Source organism: Stegastes partitus, unplaced genomic scaffold (assembly GCF_000690725.1).
Source record: "Stegastes partitus isolate 25-593 unplaced genomic scaffold, Stegastes_partitus-1.0.2 Scaffold3671, whole genome shotgun sequence".
Taxonomy (NCBI): domain Eukaryota; kingdom Metazoa; phylum Chordata; class Actinopteri; family Pomacentridae; genus Stegastes; species Stegastes partitus.
The window spans coordinates 28,944-54,974 of NW_007581402.1; the positions used below are offsets into that span (position 1 = coordinate 28,944).

Here is a 26,031-nt window from a genome sequence, read left to right on the forward strand (position 1 = left end):
AGCAAGGGGCGCGCTGTGCATTCTGGGTAGGACACTTTGAGGCCAGCCATATTGCTCCATCGACCTGGGTGAAGGAGAGAGCGGAGATGAAGGGGATTCGGGCAATCAGCCAGCTCTCGGTGAGGACTCCGTTAATCTATCCTTCATGTTTTAAGTGTCGGGAAGCTGTACGCACACCAGCAGCCCGGTTCAGTCTTCGTTTTGACTGTCGGACGATGTAAAGATCCGGGGTCGTGTCCGGTCAGGGTCTGATGAAGAGCGGGCGAGAAAGCAGGCAGCTCCGGCTTGACTCTTTCGCTTAACCAGCTCTAAATCAACTGTTATCGTTACGTCACGAAAAGCACACATTTAGAGTCGTTTTACACCAAGATAAAGTAACATTAACCCCAATTTAGTCAACTCAGGCTGTGTGGACGCGAGGTAGTCGAGATTTGAGACAAGTGAGAGCTAGCTGACTTGTTGTTTGTGTAGGTATGAAGCTAAAGCTTGTCGGGTCAGTTGTGTAGTATTTCCATTTAAAGTGTTCCAGCTACAGTGTTCTTACTTTATTAGTGTGTAATACCTGTATGTTGGACTTGACAATAAACAGCTACATTCACAAAAGGCAGAGCTGTCTACTTCATGCAGTGAAAAAGCACTACATTTTTAAGTGAACTGTCTGAGTATTGATTCACAACACTGAAAGTATAATATCTTTAAATATGCACACTGACATAGTAGAAGATTTCTGACTATTTAACATGAGCCTCTAAGACAGATAATATTGTCTGTCACCATGTAGTTTAGGAGACATCAAGGTCCATGTAGGAACACTGTTGAACTTCATAACACATCACATCTATGGGTTGACTGATGTGTTTTTTCATAGCCGATATTAATATCCATAATTAGCAACCAAGGAGATCTGTAGTTATGATGTTTGGATGAGTTATTTGGATCTGATATATGTTTGAAATAGTAGCATGTTCGGATCAGATACACACAAAACTTTGTTGAAATGCTTTTTGTTTATTCATGTTTTACATACAGCTTTGGTAATAATTATTAAACGCCTGTGATGAATGTTTTCTGCCTGTTCTTTTGTGGTTCTCAGTGGAACCAAGCCACACGTTCTTTTTAAGGTTGTTCATCTGTTAACTTTACACATTTAGCAAATGTACAAATTAGCGTTGACTCAAAACATGTTTTTCACCATGTCGTGTGAATTTTAAGATAGCTACAGTTTCAATATACCATAATTTTAAACATTATTTATTGTATGTTTTTAATTATTGTATGACCTTTATCATGTCTTTTAGAGGCTGCTGTAATTATTTAAGCAATATGATAATATCATAACTTAATTTTCAATGTTGAAGGCCTGTTGTGTAGACTTTGCTTTAAAAAACAAAAATAAACAACAGATGGTCCAATAATTATTTCCAGACCTGTAAGTTTATTCCTCAGTGTTGATAGACTGGAGTGGTGACAACAGATGGAGAGAGCATCAGAGCCAAAGCAGTGCATTCTAATTTTTTCATGGGTAATGAGCTGGGAAAAAAAAAAAATAGTGTAACAACACATATAATAAATATTGAACCTCATAACCGATAATCGGCCAGCCAATAGCCAGTCAATCCCTAATCATGTCATAGTCGTCAGCAGATTGCTTAGTTGTGAAAGAATTATGTAGTTTTAAATGTATTTTTGTGAGGACTTAAACTACTACTCAGACATCTTGGCTTACAAAACAAAAACTTCAGCTGATGAAGATCGGGTGATACAGCTGAAATCTCCGGAACACATACTTGATGGATTACTTTGTCTTCTGTCCAAAAATCAGCTGAGGTTGAATAACAAAAACAGAATTTTTTATAGTCTATTGTACGCATACAGCCATATAGCACTTTAACAGCAGCAAGCCAGCAGCAGAGGGAGCCCTGCTAACATTACTGATCCCATTCTTCATTCCAAAGTCTTTCATCCCTCTGATGTCCGTTGTTCCCACGCTGCCCATTCATCAGTCAACAAGCCAGCAACACGTTAGTTGTAATCCCCTGCCTTCCCATGTTCTCTGTTTTTCCAGACAAGGCTTTATGCAGCCCAGGCTGCACGTAAGGTGGAGGTCACTGGGTTTCAGCCGCAAGATGTGCAGGTCAGTGGTTGTTGACTTGTTTCTCTTCTCCACAGAGACGGTTCTATGCGAGTGCCAGAAAAGGCCAGTCCCTTGCTCAGCCCCTGGCTGGCCTCAAGCGCTCTCCTGGAGCTGCTCATTCCGACAAGGATGTCCATGTATGTTGGGGACTGAAGAGGATGGCTGTGCTGGGGCTAGCTGGGTCCAGGCATTGTGGCTTTGGGTCTAAGAATAGAAATATCGGTTGTTTTTTTCTATCGAAAAATGCTTTAGTCAATAGTCTTCTCTCATTATGCTGCTTTTAAATTATTTAAATAAATGTCCAAATGATCTTAAATAGTGCTTTCATGTGCAAGATGAGGCTTGCTGGCTGACCTGCTTTTACTGGATGTCTAACTGTGCTTTATGAAAGTGCTGTAACTAAAGTAAATATCTCCATGTATCTTTCTTTCCAGGTGACCAAATTGCCCAGTGGGCTGGTGATCGCCTCACTGGAGAATTATTCACCAGCCTCCAAGATCGGTGTCTTCGTCAAGGCTGGCTGTCGTTATGAGACCTTCGATAACCAGGGTGTCACCCACGTCCTCCGGCTGGCCTCCAATCTGGTATGAAACTTCAATACAGCCCGTTGTCCTCTGTAGGAATACTCAACTCAACTCAACTCAACTCAACCTTATTTATAAAGCACTTTAACACAACAAAAGTCAAAGTGGTGAACACAAAATATAAAACAACCTCAAACATCTAAAACACAAAATACAGTAGAAGTATAAAAATGGAATCATTAAAAAGGACAATAAGAACAGTAAAAACAATAAAACTGGAGTCTCATGCTGGGTCGAAGGCCAGGGCTTAAAAATGAATTTTCACACGGTACTGGTCAAGAACAATCAGAATTAAGCAGCTACAACTGCACAAGCACTAAAATGCAAATCAAATATTACTTTATAATGGACATGGTTTCATCAAAGTAGTCTTGCACAATTAACGTTAACAAATCGAACATCTGCATCACTTTTCAGCCCACTGCTGTACATGTAGTGTTCACATGTATTTACTCGTGTTATTACAGTTGTTACATACAGTTTTTTTTAACTTGCATTTGTACCTTTCCAGACAACCAAAGGAGCTTCAGCTTTCAAGATATGCCGTGTTATTGAAGCTGTGGGAGGAAGCCTGAGGTTAGTAACTTCTCAAAAAAGTTTGACTTGGAAAAGACGGCTTCGTCACAACAGTCTGAGTGTCTTCCCTGTTCAGTTCTCTAATCTGGATATCTGTATGTTTTCGTGCAGCGTGACTTCATCCAGAGAGAATATGATGTACACTGTTGACTGCTTGAGAGATGACCTGTAAGTATTTCTGCCATTAATATGCTAAGTAAAAGGAACTTGTGAGGAAAATGGCTCATGTCTGTAGTACAAACAAAGGACTATGCCTGTGACTATCTGGGGCAGATAGAAGAAGATTATGCTGCAGGTATAATTATGTTTTCAGGATGCTTGCACAATCACAAGAGCTCAAAGCATGTTTTTTTCCTCCTTCTTCATCACTGGTATTCAGTGATACAGTGATGGAGTATTTGATCAACGTGACAACAGCCCCAGAGTTCCGTCCATGGGAAGTGTCAGACCTCACGCCGAGAGTGAAGTATGACAATGCACAGGCTGCACATAACCCACAGATAGGTAGGTGTTTACTCCCTTTGAAAACTCACTTTAAAAAAAAAATATATAAGTGATCCACTGTTCGATCACATAAACGCTCCATTTGACTCGTATGCCACAGAACTTCATTAGAGTATTGATGACATTTTACTGTTGATTTACACCAAAATGAGGGTCATTTTTTCACAGCTGTTTACGAGAGTAGATTCAGACACTGTGCTGTGTTAACAAACCGGTATGTGTCACAAGAGGTTGTGAAAACGCTGATGATTATTGTTTATGTGAGCTGTCAGAACTGTCCTACACTAATGTAACAAAACTGAAACATCCCACTGGTGTAAACTGAGTGTCTCTTTTTAGGTTAAGCTAATCAGAAAACAGGTGCTTTCTATGTAGTGCCTGAACTGAAGCTGCAGTATAAACTACAGCAAAAATGAGAGCATTCAGCATCTACTTGATGAAGTTATTTCATCTGAGTGTTGCTGGTATATAACTGGAAAATAACAGATCCTGTAGACAGGCAGATAATGATTTGTCTAGTAAGGAGGAAACCTCACAGATTTTGCTTTCAGCTGCACTTCACCATCATGCCTCTTTCTCTCTTTTCCAGTGATGGCTGAAGCTCTGCATGCAGCGGCCTACAAGAACGCCCTCTGTAACTCCCTGTACTGCCCCGACCACATGGTTGGCAAGATCAAGTCGGAACATGTGAGTACTTTTAGTGTTTACTGGATTCAACCTCCGATTTAAGCTGCCTTTCTAATGTTTACCTTTCTCCCCAGCTGCACCAGTTTGTCCAAAACAATTTCACGAGCGCGAGAATGGCTCTTATTGGACTTGGTAAGGGTCATCATGCTTTAAAACTATAGCCGTATAAAGACAGCTGAACTCCTGATGTAGCCACATGAGGCTATTAATGGCACCAAAATTACACAGATTTCTCCTAAATGACTGAAGGATCGTTAAGTTTACGGTGTTCTTCTTTCCTCCAGGTGTTGACCACGCTGTGCTGAAGCAACTAGGAGAACAATTCCTCAACATCCGCAGCGGAGCCGGCACCACAGGGGCCAAGGCTCAGTATCGCGGAGGTGAGCTGAACCCACAAAACATATGTCAGTGCGAGCATTAAAATTCTTCCTCCGACCCAAGAAAATTGAACACACTGTCTCGCTCCTCTCCAGCTGAGGTCCGTCTGCCCAACACCAGCAGTCTGGTCCATTCAGCGGTGTTGAGCCAGGGAGCAGCGCTATTCACTGACGAAGCGCTGGCCTTCACGATGCTGCAGCATGTTCTGGGAGCTTTTCCATATGTCAAGAGAGGATCCAGCCCTACCAACAAACTGGTGCAAGGTGTTGCCAAGGCAACTGCTAACCCCTTTGATGTGAGTGGCTATCAGCTCCTAACATAAACTTACAAAACAGTTTCCTCCTAAAGAGGAGCGTGTTTTAACAATGAAAACTACACATGCAGCTCAACAACACAGATTTGCTCAGCCATAATTCTCACAACACCTGTAAAAATGTCCTTCCTGTTTTGTTTTGTTTTTCTTTCAGGCCTCTGCTTTCAATGCGTGCTACTCTGACTCAGGTCTGTTTGGGATCTACACCGTTTCCCAGGCTGAAGAGACTGGTGACGTGAGTTTATCATAGTTGTGACAGGAGTGTGTTTATCAGCATAAACTGTTCAACAAAGAAGCTGCAGTCTTTCTTTTGTTTTGTTTTTTTCCCCAAATTGGAACTGAAAATGTCTTAATGTGAGCTCTGTCCCCTTCTGTCTCTCCAGATTGTTAAAGCTGCTCTCGAGCAGGTGAAAGCTGTCGCCAATGGTGGAGTCACAGCAGCTGACCTCACTATAGCCAAGTAAGAAAGCAAACATATCTGGTGCATCGCTAGCATACAGTCTAAGTCATCAGTATGTTGAGAAATTAAATTATGATGTTTTAGTCAGCAGTAAAACACAATCAAAATGGGATTAGTGGTTTAAAAAAAAAAAGTGGTTGCGATGAAGCCATGCTATCACAAACACAACATCTTACTGGAAATATAAGTAAGCATAAAATGTAGGTAAAGAGCAGTTAAAGAGTTTGACATTTTAAAAAACATTCTTCTTTTACCTACATGCTGAGTGTTACATGAACAGATGAGCATCATTCTCATATCTCTACATTAAATATGTAGCTGGAGCCAGTAGCTGTTTAGCTTAGCTTAGCATAAGACTGGAAACAAGGGGAAACATATAAACTGGTTAAAGGTAAAAAGAGATCGTTGTGCACATAACCCTATGTGCCACACACTTGTGAAGTTACATGTTAGAAATGCTGGTAGGTAGATTTTACTTGTTAACCCCCTGAACTCCAAGCAGTTTTTTTGTGTTTTCAGTTCCTGTCACGTTGTTTCTCACTATAGGCTCGTTTTTAACTGCAGTATAAAGTCCCACACATCTATGGAAATTGCACAAACATGGCTGGAAGTAGAGAGAAATTAAAAATGACCCTTGTGCAGTAGAACAGTGTTTAAATGCCATAAAGCCTTAAAAAAATAGCTGAAATTCTTTGATTATTCATTTTACAATTGAAATAGAAAAAAACTGAATCACAGTGTGGCATTGACACTGACGACAGGATGAATTCTCTTTTCCTAAATACATCAATATGAATGTATTTTTTCAGTTCTAATTTGTGCTGTCAGGGCTTCTAATGAGTTTGTGTTTTGTTTTCTCTGCAGGGCCCAGATGAAGTCTGAGTTCCTGATGTTTCTGGAAACCTCAGAGGGTTTGATGGAAATGATTGGCTCTCAGACTGTGTCCACCGGATCCTACCAGTCCCCCGAAGAAATCTGTAAAACCATTGACAACGTCTCCTTGACTGATGTTGCTAATGTAAGACGTTTGGCTTTGTCTGTGTTCAGGTTTTGTTTTATCAGGATGTCAAATTAGGACCGTAGTCATTTAAAACAGAATTTGCACCATTACATTCAACTAATGTTAAGATTAAACACATTTACCTGTTTTGTTTTTTTTCTTGCCTCCTCCAGGCTGCCAAGAAATTCGTGTCAGGCAAGAAGACCATGGTATCCAGCGGCAACCTTGTGAAAACACCCTTCGTGGATGAGCTCTAAAGCCCTCCTCGTCACCTCGCACCGCACCTCGATGGGTGGCAAAGCAGATTTTTTGTTTCCTCTACATTTGAACACCAACAGAGGTCATCATTGTCTTTTTTGCAATGCTGTTGTTCTAAGAAATATAATGTCATAACACCTCTGGGTATTTATTGGTGTTGTAACACTATATTTGCAAGTGATGCTGCTCTGGTGCATCACAGTACTGTGCTCTACCCATCTGTCCACATTAACTGTGTAGCTAATGTAAAATAAGGAATAAATTCTATCAACCCTACGGAGTTTCAAGGCTTTTGTGTGTGGGATACTTTAAAATGTGAGTTTTGAGACCTGTGTAGACTAAGAATCAAGTTAATATGATAGATAAGTTCTTAAAATCGTGGAAAGTTTTTGCATCAGCATTTCCAGGGCAACTTCATGTGCTGATGAAAACAATGCAATCTAGTGAAAAGCTCTCAAGCAAGCAAGGAAGTGGAGTTTGAGCTTTATCTTTGTAGGTTTGGCCTGCATGAGTTCTGGAGCTGCATAGTATTTTGAATGAATGAATGAATTAAATATTTGTTTTGATCAAAAATAAAAATGAAGAACAAGGAGAAAAAAACGAGTTTGAAAAGGAGTAGGAAGAAGAAGTATAAACTTAACTCCCACTCCCTTATCACCCTATGATTCATTACAACATTATGTGTCGTTATATATAATAATATTAATAATAATATTAATAATAATAATAAAATGTTCATGTACATGTGTAGATAACGCAAGGATGCAGTAAAAATATGGAATAAGCACTCTGACAGGGGTGGTATAAAATGAGAAACGTTGAGAATAAATATTTGAAAGCAGTGCAGAGTGCCTGAGAGCCTTGTTACAGTATTTTTTTTTACATAAATATAGACATTTCCACCCTAAATTTATGCAGAAAAGGCACTGATTGGTGCAAAAGATCACCAGAGTGCAGAGAAAAGGTTTGATGTTTAAATTTTTTCAAAGGGAGGACCCTCACACTGGAGTCTTAAGGTGTGTTTCAGAGGCTCCAATGATAACCACATGCATAAATTAAAGGCAAAACGTAAAGGAAAAGTCAGCGTTTTACGAATGTTCTCGCGAGACTTGCCGACCACACAGGCATGGAGACGCGAACTGGCTGGATTTTTAGTTTCCCTTGCGGAGAGAGGACAGCATCGTTTTTGCAGACAATACAGTTGCTGTGCATTCAAAAGGTGTTTGAAAGGAATAAAAAGAGGGGATTCAGGCTGTGAATGCGGAGATCTGAAGCTCCAGAAAGGCGCTTTTGTGTGAGCATGGGCGGTGTTTCCCGTCTGCGCTCGTCCGGAGGAAAGAAAAAAGCTTCCATATGGGGGGAGATTCATGCAAACTCAGGAAATAAGTCGACTGCATGCATGAGCCCGCTCTCACCGCTGGATATTTAAAACAGAGATTCAATTGTACGCTGATTTCTGCCAGATTTCCACTCGTATTTTTTTTTCTTTCGTGCAAATAAGATGCAGCGGAGCATCCCGGAACGAGGTGATCCATGAACCCGGGCAGCGACGCTCTCCTCCCGGGCTGGAGACGGGCCAGCAGGTCGGGGCAGCTCCGGCTGTTGACGGATTATTAAAAAAAAAAGGGAATCGTCCTGCTCGCCTCCTCGCCTTGAGATCAAAACACGATGTGCGGACAAACAGTGGATCCCGTCTCCATCACCCCAACGCTGCACCGCACCACGGGACAGGAGATGTGGGTTTAGGTGACTTCTTCATGTCCCGTCTCCCTTCAAGGAAAGGTGAGACAGAGGCTCAAAGACATGGATAAACTCACCGTGATTTCAGGATGTCTCTTCCTCGCTGCAGACATCTTCGCCATCGCCAGCATCGCCAACCCGGACTGGATCAACACTGGAGAATCAGCTGGTAGGTTGCTGACACTTTGTCCCCATCCAGCTTCGTTTGTGTACCTTGTTTACTTATATACGGGTAAGATGTCACATGACACTGGGGCAATAGAAAACTATATTTACGTAGAATATCTGCTTCAGGAAGTGGCAAAGGTCAATACATCAAAGTGAAAGTTGAGTCAGATTCTGGAGAGGCTGTGATTTGTGATGACACCTATTTAAAATGAAGCCATATGTGACCCCTGGTGACCTTTAGTGTGATCTCGGTTGTGAGCTCATTTTGCTTGCTGCATTTGTTTGAAGTAGTAAAAATATCCAGTACCTTTGCCAGCGAGAAGCACATGGCATGATGCTGCCGCCGCCATGCTCGACTGTAGGGACTGTACTAGCCTCCTGGTCAGTCTCAAAGATCTGTCTCATCTGATCAGGGAATCTTTTTTGTCAGAGTCCCTAAAAAGCAGGCCTTATACTTCAGAGTTTTTATTACGGTTTATATTAGTCTACCTCGCTGCTACACAAATATTTAGTGCTAAACACAACTAACTGTGGCTTTTCTACTCTAATGTTTCTATCTTTTACTACACTTATATTGCTGTATTTTTTACTTATATTTTGCTCTTGTTTTGTTGTACTTATTATTTATTAGGCTTTTTCAACGGGACCTAAGTACAAGTTTCGTACCACAAATGTGAATGTTGGCATGACAAGTTCCTTGAATCCTCGAGTTGCCCTTTGTCTAGCTGCTCTACTCTGTTATAAAGACCTGATTGATGGAGTGACGGAGGTGGTTGTCCTCCGAGCTGATTGTCCATCTCTGTAGAGGACTAGTGGGTCTTGGACGTCTCCCTGAGGAAGGACCTACTTGCTTAGTTTGGCCGGGCCAACACTATGTAGTCCTTGTGGAAGATGTTTGTCTTTCATTTCTCAACCGTCAAGGCCACTCCTCACCTCGGAACACCCAAAGCTTTAGAAATGGTTTCATGGCCTGATCTATGCTTCGCTGCCTTTTTATCATGAAAGTCTACCAAGAGACTGGCTTGGTGTTTGTCCTGACATACATCATGGGGCATTACATAAACAGATGCACGTCTTTTAAACTACGTCTAAGCCATTCTGTTTTCCAAGAGTGGATGGTGAACTCACCTGACCACAGTTTAGAGAGTCACACCAAAGACTATAAAATATGTTTTTAATGAGAGATTTCAAGTTTAGATTTTTAAAGACACCTTCAATTTAGTTTTTTACACTGTTAATATTTACATATGGTTGTTTTTTATATTCTGGAAGACATATTATGTGCCAAATAAGGAGTCACCACCATGGCTGAGTTTTTACATCTCGAAACTGTAATGTACCAACAACTGTGTAAAAAATACAGATTCAGACTTCCAGGGTTTTAAATGTAAAAAACTTAAAGAATCCTGTCCTCTTGCAGGGTGTGCCGGTCTGTATATGTTATTCTTTGGTTTCTGGTTCTAACATTTGAGGCTGAGTTATTCCAATATTACAACTTGCCTTTGTGTAGTGTACAGTAGGTTCACAGTGTTTGAGCAGAGTCACAGGTGAGCTGGTGTGCTGGAGCTGCAGGGAGTGGGGAGGGTTGGGTGAAGAGAAGCGGAGATCTGCATATTTTAAAGAAAGTGATGATGTAGCGTTACATTTAAGCCATTTTAAAGCAGGAAGGGATTATTTCCATGGAAAAAAAGCTTCTAGATATGTAACTTTGAAGCTCAGAGATGTGTTTTTATGAGTTCAATCAGCAACCAAAGGGGGATTTTATTACATTTCCAAAAGCTTGTTCGCACTTTTTTGGTTTTGGGTTGCTAGGACTACACTGATGAACTATAATGTTGTTGTTTTTTTACATTTATAAATGAGTCTTAAACACAGTAAAGTGTGCAAAAAGTGAAGGGGCCTTTATACTTTCTGAACACACTGTACTAACAAACTATGCTGCACAAGTCACCATCTGGATTTGAGCAGAGATTCGGGTGTGTTAGCAGCAAATCTAGCCTCGAGCCACAAGCCTCAGTGTGAGAAGCTGAGCAGGATACAGAGATCTAGTTAACTCACTGCTCGCTCACTGTTGACTGTTTAGTTATGGATAGTTAATGTTATAGAAAATACTTGATCTACAGACTGGAAATTGTGTTGACAGGGGCTTTAAATACTTCTATCATGCACAACTGAGGACAAATTAATGTGTCTGCATAGAGAAATAGTGATAATTTCATGAATTTTTCATTATTAATAATGTTTTGGCATCGAGCGACAACAACTGTTGTTTTGAATAAAATGAAGCGATCAGTTATCACCAATAGGATCATTCCACTGCCAATGATTATCATGTGTGGGAAGCCAAATTTCATTGATGGTACAGTCAGTCCTAGAATTAAAGCGCTGAATACAGGTGCCCACCAAATCCCACATGGTCCACATACACTCAGCACCCCCCCCGGTTATTGCAGTAAAGTAATATTCAGATGCAAAGTCCAAAGCTAAACATTGACCAAAACTGATGCAACAGACAAACAGAACCGCTGCACTGTATGCACAGCTGCCTAAGGCTCTTGTCAGCCTCCATCCTAATGCTACAGTGGAGCAGAGATAAGCACGTTGCAGGCGTGCCGAGTGGTTATTACAGGATTTAATTTGTTGGGGAAAAAAAACCAACAACAACAACAAAAAAACTGGCTGCAGCTGCATGTTGAGTACATAACAAGCATTTTTTTCTGTTGCATAAGTAAGTGAGTAATCATGCACCAAATCTTCCTTCAGTCGCCGTCGTACAAAGAGGACTGAAGTTCAGACCATTCAGAAGGTTTAACCTTCCATTCGTCATCGTAAATGATGGTGTTAGTAATTACTGTACTAAAAGCCTTTTGTTCCTGTCTAATTAGCCAAATACTCGTTACCTGAGGCCAGGAACAGTCGTTTGGGAATGAAGATGTGTGACTTTTAATTAGACCTCCAGGGAGAGTAATGCTTTCCACCTGGAGAATTAAAGCTCCTCCTGCTCGGTTCTGACATATTTTATTTTGGCTACGGGTGCTTGGTTTATATGTACAAGTCAGACATGAGTGTAATCAGTGTCGTACTGTCATTTGCTCTCCAATTGATAAATATGTTCAGTTGGGTCTTGTAATTTTTTAAACAATAATGTGAATGCCTCCGATTACGCTGCATGAAGCTGTGTGTAAGTTTAAGAAAGCGTTTACTAGGGGGCTCCAAGTCCCCCGACAGCGGCCGTGGTTCGAGTCTGACCCACGGCCTTTTGCTGCACGTCCTTCCTCCACTCTTCTCCATACTTTTCCTGCCTCCCTCTCCCCTTCTCTGTACAATAAAGGCTCAAAGGCCTAAAAAACGTAGGTAGTTTAGATACACATACCAAGTTCACTAGCATGCAGAAAAGGGGATTTACTATAAATGCGCAGACGCTCTAACCAGTTTGACTGACCAGAGTCAATGCTTATCATGATACAATGAATGCGTGTAATGTAAACAGAAGAAAGGAGGCAGGAAGTGATGGACAGCAATCGAAAGCAGATCACAGAGCTGAATAATTTAATCGACACATAATTAAATGGGATAGTAAAGATAATACACATGCACATTGGCACTGTAATGTATACAATAAACACATCTTTTCTGGTTTTGCCTGTTTTTGGGGTAAATTTTTTTTGTCTTCAGTTACAAAGACATCCTGATTTATCATTGGTGGTGAATCTCAGAATTGATGTATTGTGATATCAGTGTTGTCATGATCAGTTTATTGTGATAATATCGGGTCGTCAGTTGCTCTGTGATGCACTATGCAGCTATAGAAAACATCTTGTGTCACAGGAATCATCCGTCACCATTGAGTATGATGGGAATTAGTTCATACTGCATCTCAGTATAATTTATATATTTTTAATGATTTCTGGTTATCTTTTTAAAAAGTTCCCCAAAGCATATGTAAGTAATGAATACAGATTTCCTTTTGCTGGGTTCTCTTGTTCATGTGTGAATAGTTCATTGCAGCTGGTGACCTGAGCAGGCTGCAGCTAAAACGTTGCCTTTCAGAATATCAGGATACATCTGGGCAGAGAAGTGACAAGTGAGCAGCTGTCGATCCCGCCAGGCAGAACAGATCAGACTCTGGATGATTGTGTGAAGCAAAATGAGTTTAGCACTTCTTGCAAATGATCTCTGGATTCTCTCAGGATGACAAAGTCGGGGCGGTGCAGCAGCGAGAAGTTTGTGGTTTTAAACATGCTGGCTGGCTGGGATCTGTCTGTGTAGAGTTTGCATGTTTTCACTGTGTCTGCCTGCATTTGGTGATTCTAAGTTAGGAGAGATCATGTAAAAGTAGTAAAAGCTTATGGCAGAAACATGACAAATCAAAGTATTTTGGCGGTTAGACTCCACTAAGAAGCAACATCATGAAGCTGATGAAGGTGGGAAATGAGGATAGAAGTCTGGACCCTGATGGTGGTGGTGGTGGAGCAAAGCTATAGCAGATGGCTGATGGAGACCGATCAAGGTTCGCTGGACATCGGGACGAGGTGGAGGTATGGAGGAGGGGGCATCAGTGGCCTAGGAGGAAGATTGACAGACAAGAACAGAGTCTAGGGGGCTGATTGGCTCCGAGTGCGAGCAGATGAATCATTGGACGAGTGTAGTGAAAGTGTAGGAAAACTGAAGTGATGTAGAGAACAGGGCAGCAGAAATAGCTCATATTCACTAAGAGGAATGAGATGGAGTTAACACATCTCTCCTATTAAACTTGCACATGCGCTTCATCTAGAGCAGCCTTCTGCAACCTCCATGGGATAAAGTAAGTATACCAAATGGATTGGTGGTTGGATGAATTGAAGAAAAGCAAAATATGTTGGAGCCATTAGGGCAACTCTTCTCCATGTTCTGTTACAACAAATCAAAAATCCAGTGTCCTCCTCATATTTCCTATACATACTTGTATAAATACCCTTCTTTATGCCCCAACATGTCTGACTTTTATTATTCTGCCACCTTAACCCTCAATCATATTCGTTCATTGTTGTTTTTTCCCGTTGCTTCCTTCTTCCTTGTTGTTATTAAAGACAACAGCAAAGTTTCCACAAGAGGCAAAAGCCTGTTTCAGTTGGACTTCTTTGGTGTTGTGATCAGGAATTTGCAGGGAAATGAATGCACTATTTACATTGTCCCCCCAGCCTGTGGAAAGAAAGGAAGGAACAGGACATCCTGTGTGTAGGGGGAATAGGTCGGTCCGCAGGAGGATGTGGTTCAGACCTGATGTTCTCTTCCTCCTGGTGCTGGTATCATCAGTGTTAAATCCATGTTCAAGGACTGTAGCTTTTCCAGGCGCTGATCGAACTGGGCCCGAGGCATAATTTGCTGCATGTTGTTTCCCTTTTCTTCTCGCCCACTTCCACTGTCTCTCTGCAACAGCTCCACAAAAAAAGGCTCAAAATAAATAGATAAATGGCTGATTTTATTTTCATGGCATGATGGATACGAGGAGAGAAGCATGTAGGAGATGGTGGGCAATGTTTCTGGGATTATTACCAACACGCAGTAAATAAGTACATTTAATTTCAAGCATCTTTTTGTGCTTGTGGAATGAGCAGGAATAAAATCTGCAAGTCCATGAATTGTCAATGCTTTACACAATATAAAAATGCTAAACAGTTCAATTTAAATGGAGGGGTCTTGATTGCTAAAAGTCCCCGATGTTTATTCTAATGTAGCGTATTTTATTTAATTTTCTGCCTAATTAAAAGACATTTCAGTGCCTCCCTGTGTTTTTCCTGCAGCCTTTGTCATATTGGTGACTTGTAATTTTGGCCGTCGAGGCAATTATGTTAATTCTACACTCTCTGGGTTTAAATTGCCCTGATTGGATTTATAAATAAAATGTATAAAGCTCGTCTTGTGCGTCTCCTTGCGAGGCTCTAACTGCTCTCTGAAGATAATTCTGGGAAACAAAAAAAAAAAAAATAGGGGAGACAAATGAATAAATGACAGTGTGGGAGGATTTCATTTAGCGTTTTTTTTCCTCATTATGTGTAGTCGGGCGTCTGGTGTCGTCAGAGCGGCTGCAGAGTGGAGCAGATGCGTTCTCTGCTGGGCTCCTCATGCTGGTGTCTGTTACCTACCTGACATCACAGCACCCACCAGGCTTTGTGACACAGGAGGCCGTCAGATGACTCGTGTCACTGATTTCTTCATTTCCGCCTCTCTCTGCATGTGCGCGGTGCTTCAGTGGTTCACGCCAGAACCCTGAATCTGTTTGACGTCATTTGTGAATCACTGGGGGGGTCGCTGCTGCTGCTGCTGCTGCTGCTGCTGCTGGCAGGACGCCCGTCAGCCTGTTTCCATACCGACAGGTTCACTGTGGGGGAAACGGGGAGACTCCTGGGAGGTCATTGCAGCTCAGAGGGAGTCAACATATGGACGAATAATGTCACATGTTGCTGTGAAGTAGATTAACCCTATTCAGGACTTTCATGCTGCCATGCATAGAAGGTCTTTCGGGGTCCACTGGACCCCAAGAAAGACTATGTGCGAAATATCTGTTGGTATTCATTAGAGACTTTTATACTATGTTAAATACATTTTTGGATAAATTGACGCATTTTTGGTTCCAAATGCATGACAAATGTCCCTCTTTACAAAAAATAAAATCTTCAAAAATAAAAAAAAACAATACCTGTCACCTAAACCAAATGGCCTGGGGTCCAAAAGGCCCCAGAAGTCCTGAATAGGGTTAAGGTGGACTAAAACATGAAAACTCCAAATTATAGATATGCCAAGGATTCAAGATCTTTTATTGACACAAACACAGTTATACATGGTAAAACATGCAGTAAAATGCGTTGTGCACCTGTTCCACACCAAAACAATAATAATAAGATAAATAAGGAATAAGCTGCATTTCATATGAAAAATTTAATGTGCATTATTATGAGCCTCTTTGTAATTCTATCTGAATGCTGTTTTAAACCCCTGAAAACCTGATTTTTAAATTTTTTTTTTAAAACATTAAAGACGACTGACAGACTAAGCAACAGCGAACCTTAAAGTTCAAGAAAACTATCCCCAGTCACACACTCATCGACTCCAGTAATTATCTACAGACTGCATGTTAGAGACGGACCACCATGACGTCACCCATTGGTTTGTGGACTGCTGTTTTGAAACCTTGGTTGCAGTTGAATAGTCAAAAAAATATGTTTTTTTCCCAAACACTTTTCCTTGATCTCCATGGAAAACATCCTGAGGTCAAGGACATATGTAAAGGCAAATTCATAATTATGACCTGGCTTAAGTGGCCACAACAAAGGTGAGACGCAGCACAACACTTAGAGAATGCGTTACAAAGCTAAATTAAAGGGCCAAATTAAATACTCTCGACATGGGGTCATGGAAATCAGTTAAGTCGCTGATGTGCATGTGTGAGTATGCGAGTGTGGGAGGGGAACAAGGAGGAGTGAACCAGGACAACATAATCAAACCGGGAGGGGGGATGCCTGTAGAGAGTGATTACGCTGCAGCCACCTGCAGAGCCAATAACAACGGCTCTGGTTAGAACCAGAACAACCCAAGAGGACCCAAGAGGTCATCATATCAAGAGAAATCATAATCATGCAACGGCGAATGTTGTTGTTGTGGATCTGTGCGGATGGTGCGTCCCTCACTGACTGAAGTCACAGCTGCTGTATTGAAGTATGTGAATTGTTGAGGTGTCCAAGTGGTATAACAAGGAGGACTGGGGCACACTATTGTGTCTGACAGATGAAAAAAAAAAGCAAAGTCTGGAGATACATGGACTCTCAGAAAGCTTGCACAAGGTTGTATGTTGCATCAGAACCCTCACACACACTTAAAGGGAACACGCCTCAAAGTCCATAAGTCTGTGATTATGTTGATTGGGAATGTCGCTGCTACAAGGAATTGTCGGACAGAATTAAAGGACGGACCAGTGCATCCTGTGCTAATGTAGATAAGAAAGGAAGCTTTGGAGTAGCTTTCCTTTTCAAGAGTTTGACCAGCTCTTATCATGGCTGCCACTTACACACTTCCAGGTCATTTCACTGAGTTAGAAACCTTCCAAATGAGACCGGTCAACCACAAGCCTTGAGTTAATATATTAGCCAATGTGATTTTTGAAACTGGATGTGATCATATTTTGATGAGACCAAGAACTTGAAGACCCCCCACATATCCATACCGCAGTCATATGGTAGATGACCCTGGTTAAACATTTATTTTATTCTAAATGGTGCCATAATTTACTAAATGAGCATCATGCGGTGTTAAAAGAGACGTGAAACTAACATTTAAGGCCATAAACTCATTAGGGAAATGTTTAAAAAAGACAATACATCAAGTGAGAAGTTGGGTCATTTCCCCACAGATTTCTATACAATCAGACTTCTTGTTGCGACCAGAGGAGTCGCCCCCTGCTGGCTGTTTACAAGAATGCAGGTTTTGAGTAACTTCCACATTGGTTTCACCTTTCAGACCTGGAGGCCGCATCCATCTATATCTTTTATATATAGTCTGTGTAATCACCTCTATCAAGACTGTGTGGGTGCTGCTTTGTTACAAAAGTGAAACCACTCCACAGCTCTGCTCTGAAATTCAGATGAGAATTTGAGAAAATAGCTGATAAGGGCTTTTATTATAGGTTCATGGATAGTAATACACACTGTACATGAGACTATTTTTAAATGCACTTTTCTGCCTTCTGATTTCTCTCGATTTAGCTTTTAAGAGTGAAATGTTTCTGTCTGTGCTTTAGCAGCCTTTATGTTCAGACAGCGCTTGTTTAATTTCTTGGCTATTTCAGCCAGAAGGTCTTTTATCTTGCATTGAGTCGACTGGAAAAAGCCAATGAATATGTTCCATAGTTCTGAAATGACAACTGTGTGCGTCACACAGGGAAACACTTGACTGCTTATAGCTGACATTTAATCTATAATTCCATTACTTTGTCGAAAGGTCTATCTAGAAAGTCTATTTACTCTTCCTCCTTCCTCCATCCAGGCTCTCTGACTGTGGGTCTGGTCAGGCAGTGTCAGACCATCCACGGCCGAGACCGGACCTGCATCCCCCCGCAGCTTCCCCGGGAGTGGATCACCACGCTGTTCTTCATCATCCTGGGCATCATCTCCCTCACCGTCACCTGCGGTCTGCTGGTGATGTCACACTGGCGCCGCGAGGCCACCCGATACGCCCGATGGATCGCCTTCACGGGGAGTAGGTGTTCACCCTTCGTCTTCTACGCTCACAAACGGCTCTCTTCTCTCATTTCACCCACAAACGTGTCTTTCTGATGTCCTCACACACAACACAAGCGGGACGTGAATTAGCTTTTGGTTTAAACAGTGAAATGCATCTTCATGTCCACGTAGGATCCAATACACACTAAATATAGGTAGAATTGATTTTGTCTCTTCCTGGGAAGGACTGGCTCAGCTGAAGGTTTCATCGATTCCAGCTAAACCGGAACTTGCAGAGGTTTCAGATGCGGCCGAGTGCTGATGAAAACCTGATTGCTGTGTCACAACAAGCTCAGGTTCAGGAGCTGCAGTTGAATAGTGTTGTTTTGCTCAGAAAGGATCCTAATTGAGCTGTTATAAGAGCAGGTCAGATTCTCTAAATGGCTTCAGTGCTTTCTTTCTTATCTCCTTTAAAGGAAGGGAGATGATTCCGTCCTACAGCACTCAAAGCGATACACAATCGTCTGCAGAACCTCGTCAACAACATCTACCTTCACTTGAATACATAGCCTAGTGTCAGTGCAGTTGGATCCTCGTAGCATCAAGGTTCTCTTTTCTTACGTCGTCATGAATTCTCCTTCACATCTTTCTTTGCTTTGACCTCGTCGTGTTTTTCACTGAGTTCAAGGAAAAGGGTTCAGAAAAAGACTTTCTTTTTTTTTTTCTTCAACTATTTAACTACAACCTGGAACCTACCATACACTGCTCAAACAAATAAATGGAACATTAAAATAACACATCCTAGATCTCAATGAATGAAATATTCCAGTTGAAAACTTCATTCATGACAATAGTGGATGCGTTGAAAACAAAACAACAATGGGTCTGATGAGCTCATCACGGTACCTGATGGCAGTCAGGGTACCTCTGGCTAGCCCATGGAGGGCTGTGCGGCCCTCCAAAGAAATGCCTCCCCACACCATTACTGACCCACCGCCAAACCGGTCATACTGGAGAATGCTGCAGGCAGCAGAATGTTCTCCACGACGTCTCCAGACTCTGTCACATGTGCTCAGTGTGAACCTGCTCTCATCCATGAAGAGCTCAGGGCACCAATGTTGAATCTGCCAATCTTGGTGTTCTCTGGCAAATGCCAGTCTCCCTGCATGGTGTTGGGCTCTAAGCACAAGCCCCTTTTGTGGACGTCGGGCCCTCATACCACCCCAAGGAAGCCGGGTCCGAAAAGTTGAACAAAAAAAAGCAAAATAAGGGCCCGCCGGAAGGCAATGCGCAAGGCCCCGGCAAGGCCCCCCCCGGGCCCCCCGCAAAAAAGAAGAAGGAACAGGCCCGCCGCCGGGGTGGTGCCCCCCCAAAGCCCCCCCCAACACCCCCGGGGGAACGGCCCGGCCCCCGAGAACCCCCCCAAGCCCCGGAAAACGCCGAAAAAAAAAACAAAACCTCCTGCCAACACCCGAAATGAAGGGCCAACCCAGAAGAACCGCAACAACCGAACAACCTGGGGGGGGTGGAAAAAACAACCCAAGCCAACCCCGGGACGAAAACAACGAACAAAAGGAAAAAGGAACAAAAAAACCGCCAAAAAAGAACAAAAAAAAAAAAAGGTCCAAGGGCAACACCCGAAAAAACAACCCCTCAAAAGGGGCGGCGTGCCCCCAATTCCAACCGGTGGCCGCCCCAATTGCAAAAAAACAAGGGGAAATGAATCAAAAGCAGGGCTGACTCCCAAACGGAAAAGGTGAATCTAAAAAAAGGGGAATGAACTGGAAGTAAAACGGGGTGGTTAAGGGGTTCCCTTAATTATTTGAGCAGTGTATTTCCTTCATATCAAGCTGGGGCTAGGTATCTATGCAGGCTTACTGGTACCACTGTTTTATCTGTGTTGTTGGATTATTACAGGCCTCACTACAATACAACGCAATTTGCCAACATGAGTCGCCCCCGATGATAAACAGAGTGTAAAATCTGTCATTATACTAAAGTTGACCCTAAAAACAAGGGCTGCACAATACTGGATTTTTGTTAATATCCAAAATATTTTCCCAACTCACTTTGCTCAACAGCAGATGATATATAATACATGCTCATATTTTTTTCCACCTAATTGCAGAGAACACCAGGTCTCTCTTACAGTGGAATTAATGTATTATTCTACCCACTCTTTTCAAATTGTGGAAAAAAGCAAACAAAACTACTTCAGCTTATATGTCGGGCTACAGCATTATTTCCATTGTCAGTTAATCTGTTTATTGTCGTCTTGATTGATTGATTTGTTGTTTGGTGTGTGTTTCCGTAAGCCCAAGTCAACATCCTCAAATGTCTTGTTTTATCCACAGACACTCAGTTGACTGTCATAGAGGAGTAATGAAACCACAAAATATTCACATTTCAATCAAAGTATTCAGATTTTTCGTTTTTTAGTCGCTCAAACCAATTAGAGTCGTTGACAACTTATCAATTAATAGATGACTCACTGCAGCTCTACTTATCTGTACAACAGAACTGTTTATTTTCTATATCTGTGCGTCTGTGTTCATTTATTTTACAGCCTCACAGATGTCATATAGCTGCGTCTAAATATAAACTCAGGTAATTATGTTTACATGCAGATTTTAATTAAACCAGAGCTACAGTGGAGTAGATGTGATTTACAGCTTCAGACGAACCTTCAGGTGCAGTTAAAAAAAAAAAAAAAAAGCCTCTGAGGACTCAGCAATGAAAATGATCACGTCACTTTAGCAGTGTAATGCCGTTCTAAACCAGGGCTTCGTAATCTGTGCTTCGTATTTTAGCTTTATAGTACGTACGTCTTTCTGCTTTGATAGGTGTAATAGACTCCAATCATTAAGTAGCTGATGCCCACTGAATAAAGAGATTAAATCAATGATTTCAAACATGCTTTTATTGAACAAGCTGCACCAAGCAGTTGAACATAATATTCATATAAATTTGACATCATAACCACAAGAAATTCAAGTTTCATTTTGTCTCGATTGAAAATATTTTCCTCTCAACTTAACAGAAGCATCTCTTGACACTGCACTTGCTCTTTTCTAACCTCACAGTCTCCACCGATACTCTGATGGTCGCTGACAGCAGTGTGAATGCATGGAGCATGTCAATAAAATGATTTTTGTTATTCATGGCATATCCGGTAGTTTTTTGCAGGGTTTTTTATGTGTGGTTATTGTGCATGTTAGTATCACGATGAACTAACAACTCATCACTAAGCACATGTCTAAAGCTATTAGTAAATGTTAAACACAGTAATGACAGAACAACATCCCCCAGATGATGTGCATAAAAATACCAGCTATTAAAGCCTTACAGTATGTCATTTTACTTTTGGTGTAAAGCATGAAACACCTTTGTCAGTGGTCTGTGGCCAGCTTGCAGCTGTTTCTCTATGTGAATATCAAAATTGCAAATTTGCTTTAATATCAAGCTCAAACTTATTAGCTGTTAACTGCTGCACCAAGGTCAGAAGAAAAGCAGCACCTCGAAAGCAAAACTGCCCGATTATAGTTTATAAAACGCCTGTGAAAGTAGGACACATCTAAAGAATCCTGTGTGAAAGAAATGATGAACCAGCCTCAACTCTAGAATTTTATTTCAGGAAAGCTCTGATGATCATGAACATCTTGACAACGTTCTGTGGAGGTTTAATTGATGGCGGTTGGTTTCTATTCTTAAAGGAGGGGAACAAAATTGATCTTTTTTAGAGAGTAATGGAGCAGGAACTAATGACCTCACATGGTTCTGAATGCAAGAAACACATTACAGGTTCTTAATAATAATAATAATAATAATAATAATAATAATAACTGGTTTATTTATTAAACGCTTTTTAAAACACAAGGTTAAAAGGCGCTTTCACATAATCCAAAAGATAAAAACACAATTTTGATAAAATCTAGTACAAAGTTAATCTGATGCAATCAAACATGTATACATACAACACTAAGCATCAGCACAGGAAAGGAGAACAGAGAGAGGACAGGAAAGACATGAGGATAACAACACACAACGACACCTTAAAGGACGGCTAGCCTATAAAGAGTCAGCAGATCTAATTGCAGAAGGCAGATTGTTCCAGAGCTTAGGAGCAACAACCTCAAAAGCACAATCACCTCTAGATTTAAAAAGGGAGCGAGGAACAACCGAGAGGCCTTGATCATTGGATCAGAGAGCTCAGCTGGCAGAGTAAGGATTTAATAATTCAGATATATATATATGGGGGCGAGGCCATGAAGGGCCTCATAAGTAATTAACAATATTTTAAAGTTTATTCTGAATTCTACTGGCAGCCAGTGAAGGGAGGCCAGGATTGGAGTGATGTGGGATTTATGGCTGGTTTTGGTTAAAAGTCTTGCTGCAGAGTTTTGAACTAAACGAGCTATGGAGGAGTGCGTTATGCCAGTGAACAGGGAGTTACAGTGATCTAAGCATGAGAACATGAAGGAATGTACCAGGAGATCCTTTTGCTTGGCTGACAGTAGTGGTTTGAGTTTAGCGATGTTTCGCAGTTGGGAATAGCAGGTTTGAATAAGCTTGGTGATGAGGGCCTTCTTATTAGAACATGATCCGTACTGGGTTTAAATTTATAGCTGCAAAAAACAACGTCCCAACCCCACATTTAAATACTCAATTACTGTCTCAATAATAAACACAGTTGTGACCTCTTTCAGATGCCCACCTGGACCACTCAAAAGAAAAATCCTTATAATCTGTAGGAAATCTGTTGGAGCTATAATCGGCAGCAATTATTACTTCATTAAATTATGTTAATTATAATGTTATTACAGCAACATTGTAATGTACACACTGTTTTTGTTTTGAATGTTAGACAACAAGGTGGTCACAAAGGTCCTCTGCAAAGAAACATTTTAAATTAAAAGTGCACCAGAGAAATATACATAGGAGAGAGAATCAGATACACATGATGGTGTTTGCGTCTCAAGTCTGATTCCCCGACTTCGCAAATTCACTGTGACTTTAATAGCTGTAGCAGACCAAACTAAGACAAGCTAAACTTTCACCACACATATGTGGCTTTATTTATTTTTTTTATAATCTGTACAATTTTATGTTTACATCTGTCGGCAATTTAAATGGGAGAAAATCCACATAATTTATGGACATTATGTATAAGTTGACATGCGCCCTGGGTTCCAAACAAGATGATAAGATAAGCCTTTATTAATCCCACAGCACGGAAATATGGAGTTTTACAGCAGCAAATTGGACGATAAGAACTGCTGATATTATACAGATTCTTCCATAAGTAAAAATTCAGATATAGCAAGAAATGATACAGCTCAGGACTGTTTGTTCTATATGTAGGAAATACAATATATTGTTTCGGATTGACCAAAACAAAAGCAGATATTTAATGTTGAAACGTGAGTCAGTTCTTAGCGGTCTATTAAAACCATTCCTATGCTAGTTTTAGTGGCTAACTTCAGCTGGGGGTTGACCAACATGGGTTTTTTAAGGGTCAGTACCAATTCTTATAACAGATCAATAACAGATATGCATTTGCAGTAGTAAAAAATAACAACAATAATAACAATTCTTGGTGTCAGAATTTAGAATAATACAAACTCTAGTCCAAACCTTTAGTGAAGTGGCTGTTCATTATGTTTTACATGTTGAATTAAAAGAGAACTTTTCAGTATTTATCTGTCAGTGTTGATTGGCTGTTTCTCGTGACATGTAACCAATCGGATAGCACAGATAGAGAGAGGCGACTGCATTACAGCCAAAATGTATTTGATGTTATTTACTTGTTGAGTTTGTTTCCATTATTTGTCTGATTTGACATTTGTTATATCGTAAAGCACTTGTGTTTTTGAAAAGTGCTGTACAATTAAAGCTATTATATAAATACTTTTTGCTGTTTCAACCACTGATTGGTTAATTTTAGCAACTTCAGCAGCATCATTACCGACAGCTTCTACATTATCTTATATCTTTCCTCCTATTTCCACATCTCCGCTGCAGAATCAGCCCTGGTTGTCCATCACATATCTGGAGGAGATGTTAATGCTTCTCTCCTGTTGTTTTTTTCTCTCCTGTCACAGTGGTCCTGTTCTGTATGGCTGCTCTCATATTCCCGATCGGCTTCTACATCAACGAGGTCGGAGGACAGCCGTATAAGCTGCCCAACAACACCGTGGTGGGCTCCTCCTACGTTCTCTTCATTCTGTCCATATTCTTCACCATCGTGGGACTGCTGTTTGCTGGAAAGGTCTGCCTGCCCGGCTGACGGATCCTCCTCCTCTTCCTCTTCCTCCTTCTTCCTTTTTGGAATCCTTGGAGAAACACCAACGCAGCCGGAGACATATTTTAATAAAACGGACTCTTCCGTGGCAGCGTTGAGACTCAGAAACGCCTGTTTGTGTTTTTCTTTGTGGACGATGACTGGAGCTGAAAGCGGCGCGATCCGTCCAACTCGGCAGGTGCAGAGATCCCTGGAATGGTCCTCATCTGGCGAATAGATTCCAGGATGCTACAAAATATGACTGACATGGGTTTAAAACATCAAGACTTTCAAGGATCAATGACCGTAGACAGCCGTTGGCCCGTCGCCTCCAATATGATGGAGGCTCTTCCCTACTGCAAGTAATGACCTGTAACATACACAATAGAGTTCCATTACTTGGCACATTTGACTATTTATTTAACTGTTTAGTTACACTATTTGTAAATGTAATTTTCAAAAGGCCTAATGTACGCCAGAGTTTGCCTGCCATCGGTATGTGTGGTGGATCCCGTTGCCTTAAAGATCTGCTGAGTTTCAGTCAGTTGACGGCGTTTCAGAAATTCTGGACACACGAACTCGTTAAACATCGAATGTAAAAGGGGCTGAATTTATGACTTGTTTGTTGTTTTATACATATGGAGTATTGATGCCTACATTTCTGTGTAAATGAAGAGGAAGCGTGTTTGTATCATCAGCTAGAAGCACTGTGATGTTTGTGAATGAGCATGGAAGGTGTCATCTCATTAAAAATGACTCAGTGAGGTACCCGCTGTCTTATCGTTTTTTATCGTCTCTCTTTAAGGATCATAATGCTGTCTAAGGGTGTTGTCTCTAACCAACAATGACTTTAAGTGAAGCTAAATTTGTGATCTGTGGTGATCTTTTAACTAATTCAGTGGGCAAAATTGTGATTGTGATTGGATAATAAGCTACACTGGAAGCTGTATATAAATTATATCAAAGCTAAAATGTCCATAAGAGACCCTCTAAATCGAGCTTTTTCATAGACATTGTACTGTTCCTTTACGCGCTCAGATGTAATGTGTGGAAATGTCGAAAAACATATAAAACCAAACCAGAACAGAGCCATAAGAATTGTGAATAGATCTGCTTATAGAGAACCAACAGCCTCATTCACTTTGTCACATTAAAGGCTATAAAATGCAAAAATATGGTCAATTTAAAACCAACCAAGTATGAACAACAGAAAACCATCAGCTATTTCCTCAAAGTATCTGAAAGCAGTTCAAAAACTGAGAATGTCTGTGATTTAAGAGGAATTTTTAAACAGCAAATTAGTGAGGACTGATTTAAAATGGCATGTATTTTAATCAGTTTGTGCAACAGCTGCACTGAAGACCTAATGACATTAAAACACTTATTTAGATTTTTTTTTTTAACATAAGTTTGAACTCCTGTTTAAGTTTAGCATAATTACCAAATATGAAAAGTGACTATTAGGAATGGATGTGTGAATTATTTTTTGGTTTTAATTGAAGTGTGGTTAAAAGACATTACAAGCTGATGCCACTTCTTTTTCAGATGATGTTGTATATAAAGAATTTGTTGCAGAGATTTACTGTACAGAGCTACAAGGTGGATGGTGGTTAGCATCTTTGCCTCGCAGCAAGAAGGTCGCCAGTTTGTGTCCCGGTGAGGACACCCGGGATCTTTCTGATGACTTTCTTTATGACTTTTTTTTTATTGAGGCCCAAATACATAATGTGCTTTTTTTCAGGAAGTACCTTCCTA

At 41.0% G+C, this 26,031-nt stretch overlaps 2 protein-coding genes across 3 annotated transcripts; both read left to right on the top strand.

Moving 5' to 3' along the window:
• Window positions 1-30: 30 nt before the first annotated feature.
• uqcrc2b (ubiquinol-cytochrome c reductase core protein 2b) lies at window positions 31-7,170 on the top strand. 2 transcript variants are annotated; one of them, XM_008306481.1, is made up of 14 exons: window positions 31-119; window positions 2,066-2,134; window positions 2,569-2,718; window positions 3,230-3,294; window positions 3,406-3,462; window positions 3,674-3,798; window positions 4,388-4,485; window positions 4,560-4,617; window positions 4,770-4,865; window positions 4,959-5,158; window positions 5,331-5,411; window positions 5,560-5,636; window positions 6,501-6,654; window positions 6,810-7,170. In XM_008306481.1, exons 1-14 carry the CDS (start codon window positions 87-89, stop codon window positions 6,891-6,893), a joined length of 1,347 nt encoding a protein of 448 aa, XP_008304703.1. In that variant the 5' UTR covers window positions 31-86; the 3' UTR covers window positions 6,894-7,170. The 2 variants fall into 2 exon arrangements, with proteins under 2 accessions (XP_008304703.1, XP_008304702.1); XM_008306480.1 differs by lacking the exon at window positions 2,066-2,134 and adding an exon at window positions 2,170-2,271.
• An 878-nt stretch (window positions 7,171-8,048) lies between these two features.
• Window positions 8,049-25,044, top strand: mosmo (modulator of smoothened). The gene is made up of 3 exons (XM_008306482.1): window positions 8,049-8,803; window positions 17,821-18,033; window positions 24,098-25,044. The coding sequence occupies exons 1-3, from the start codon at window positions 8,698-8,700 to the stop codon at window positions 24,280-24,282; spliced, it is 504 nt and encodes a 167-aa protein (XP_008304704.1). The 5' UTR covers window positions 8,049-8,697; the 3' UTR covers window positions 24,283-25,044.
• Window positions 25,045-26,031: the final 987 nt, after the last annotated feature.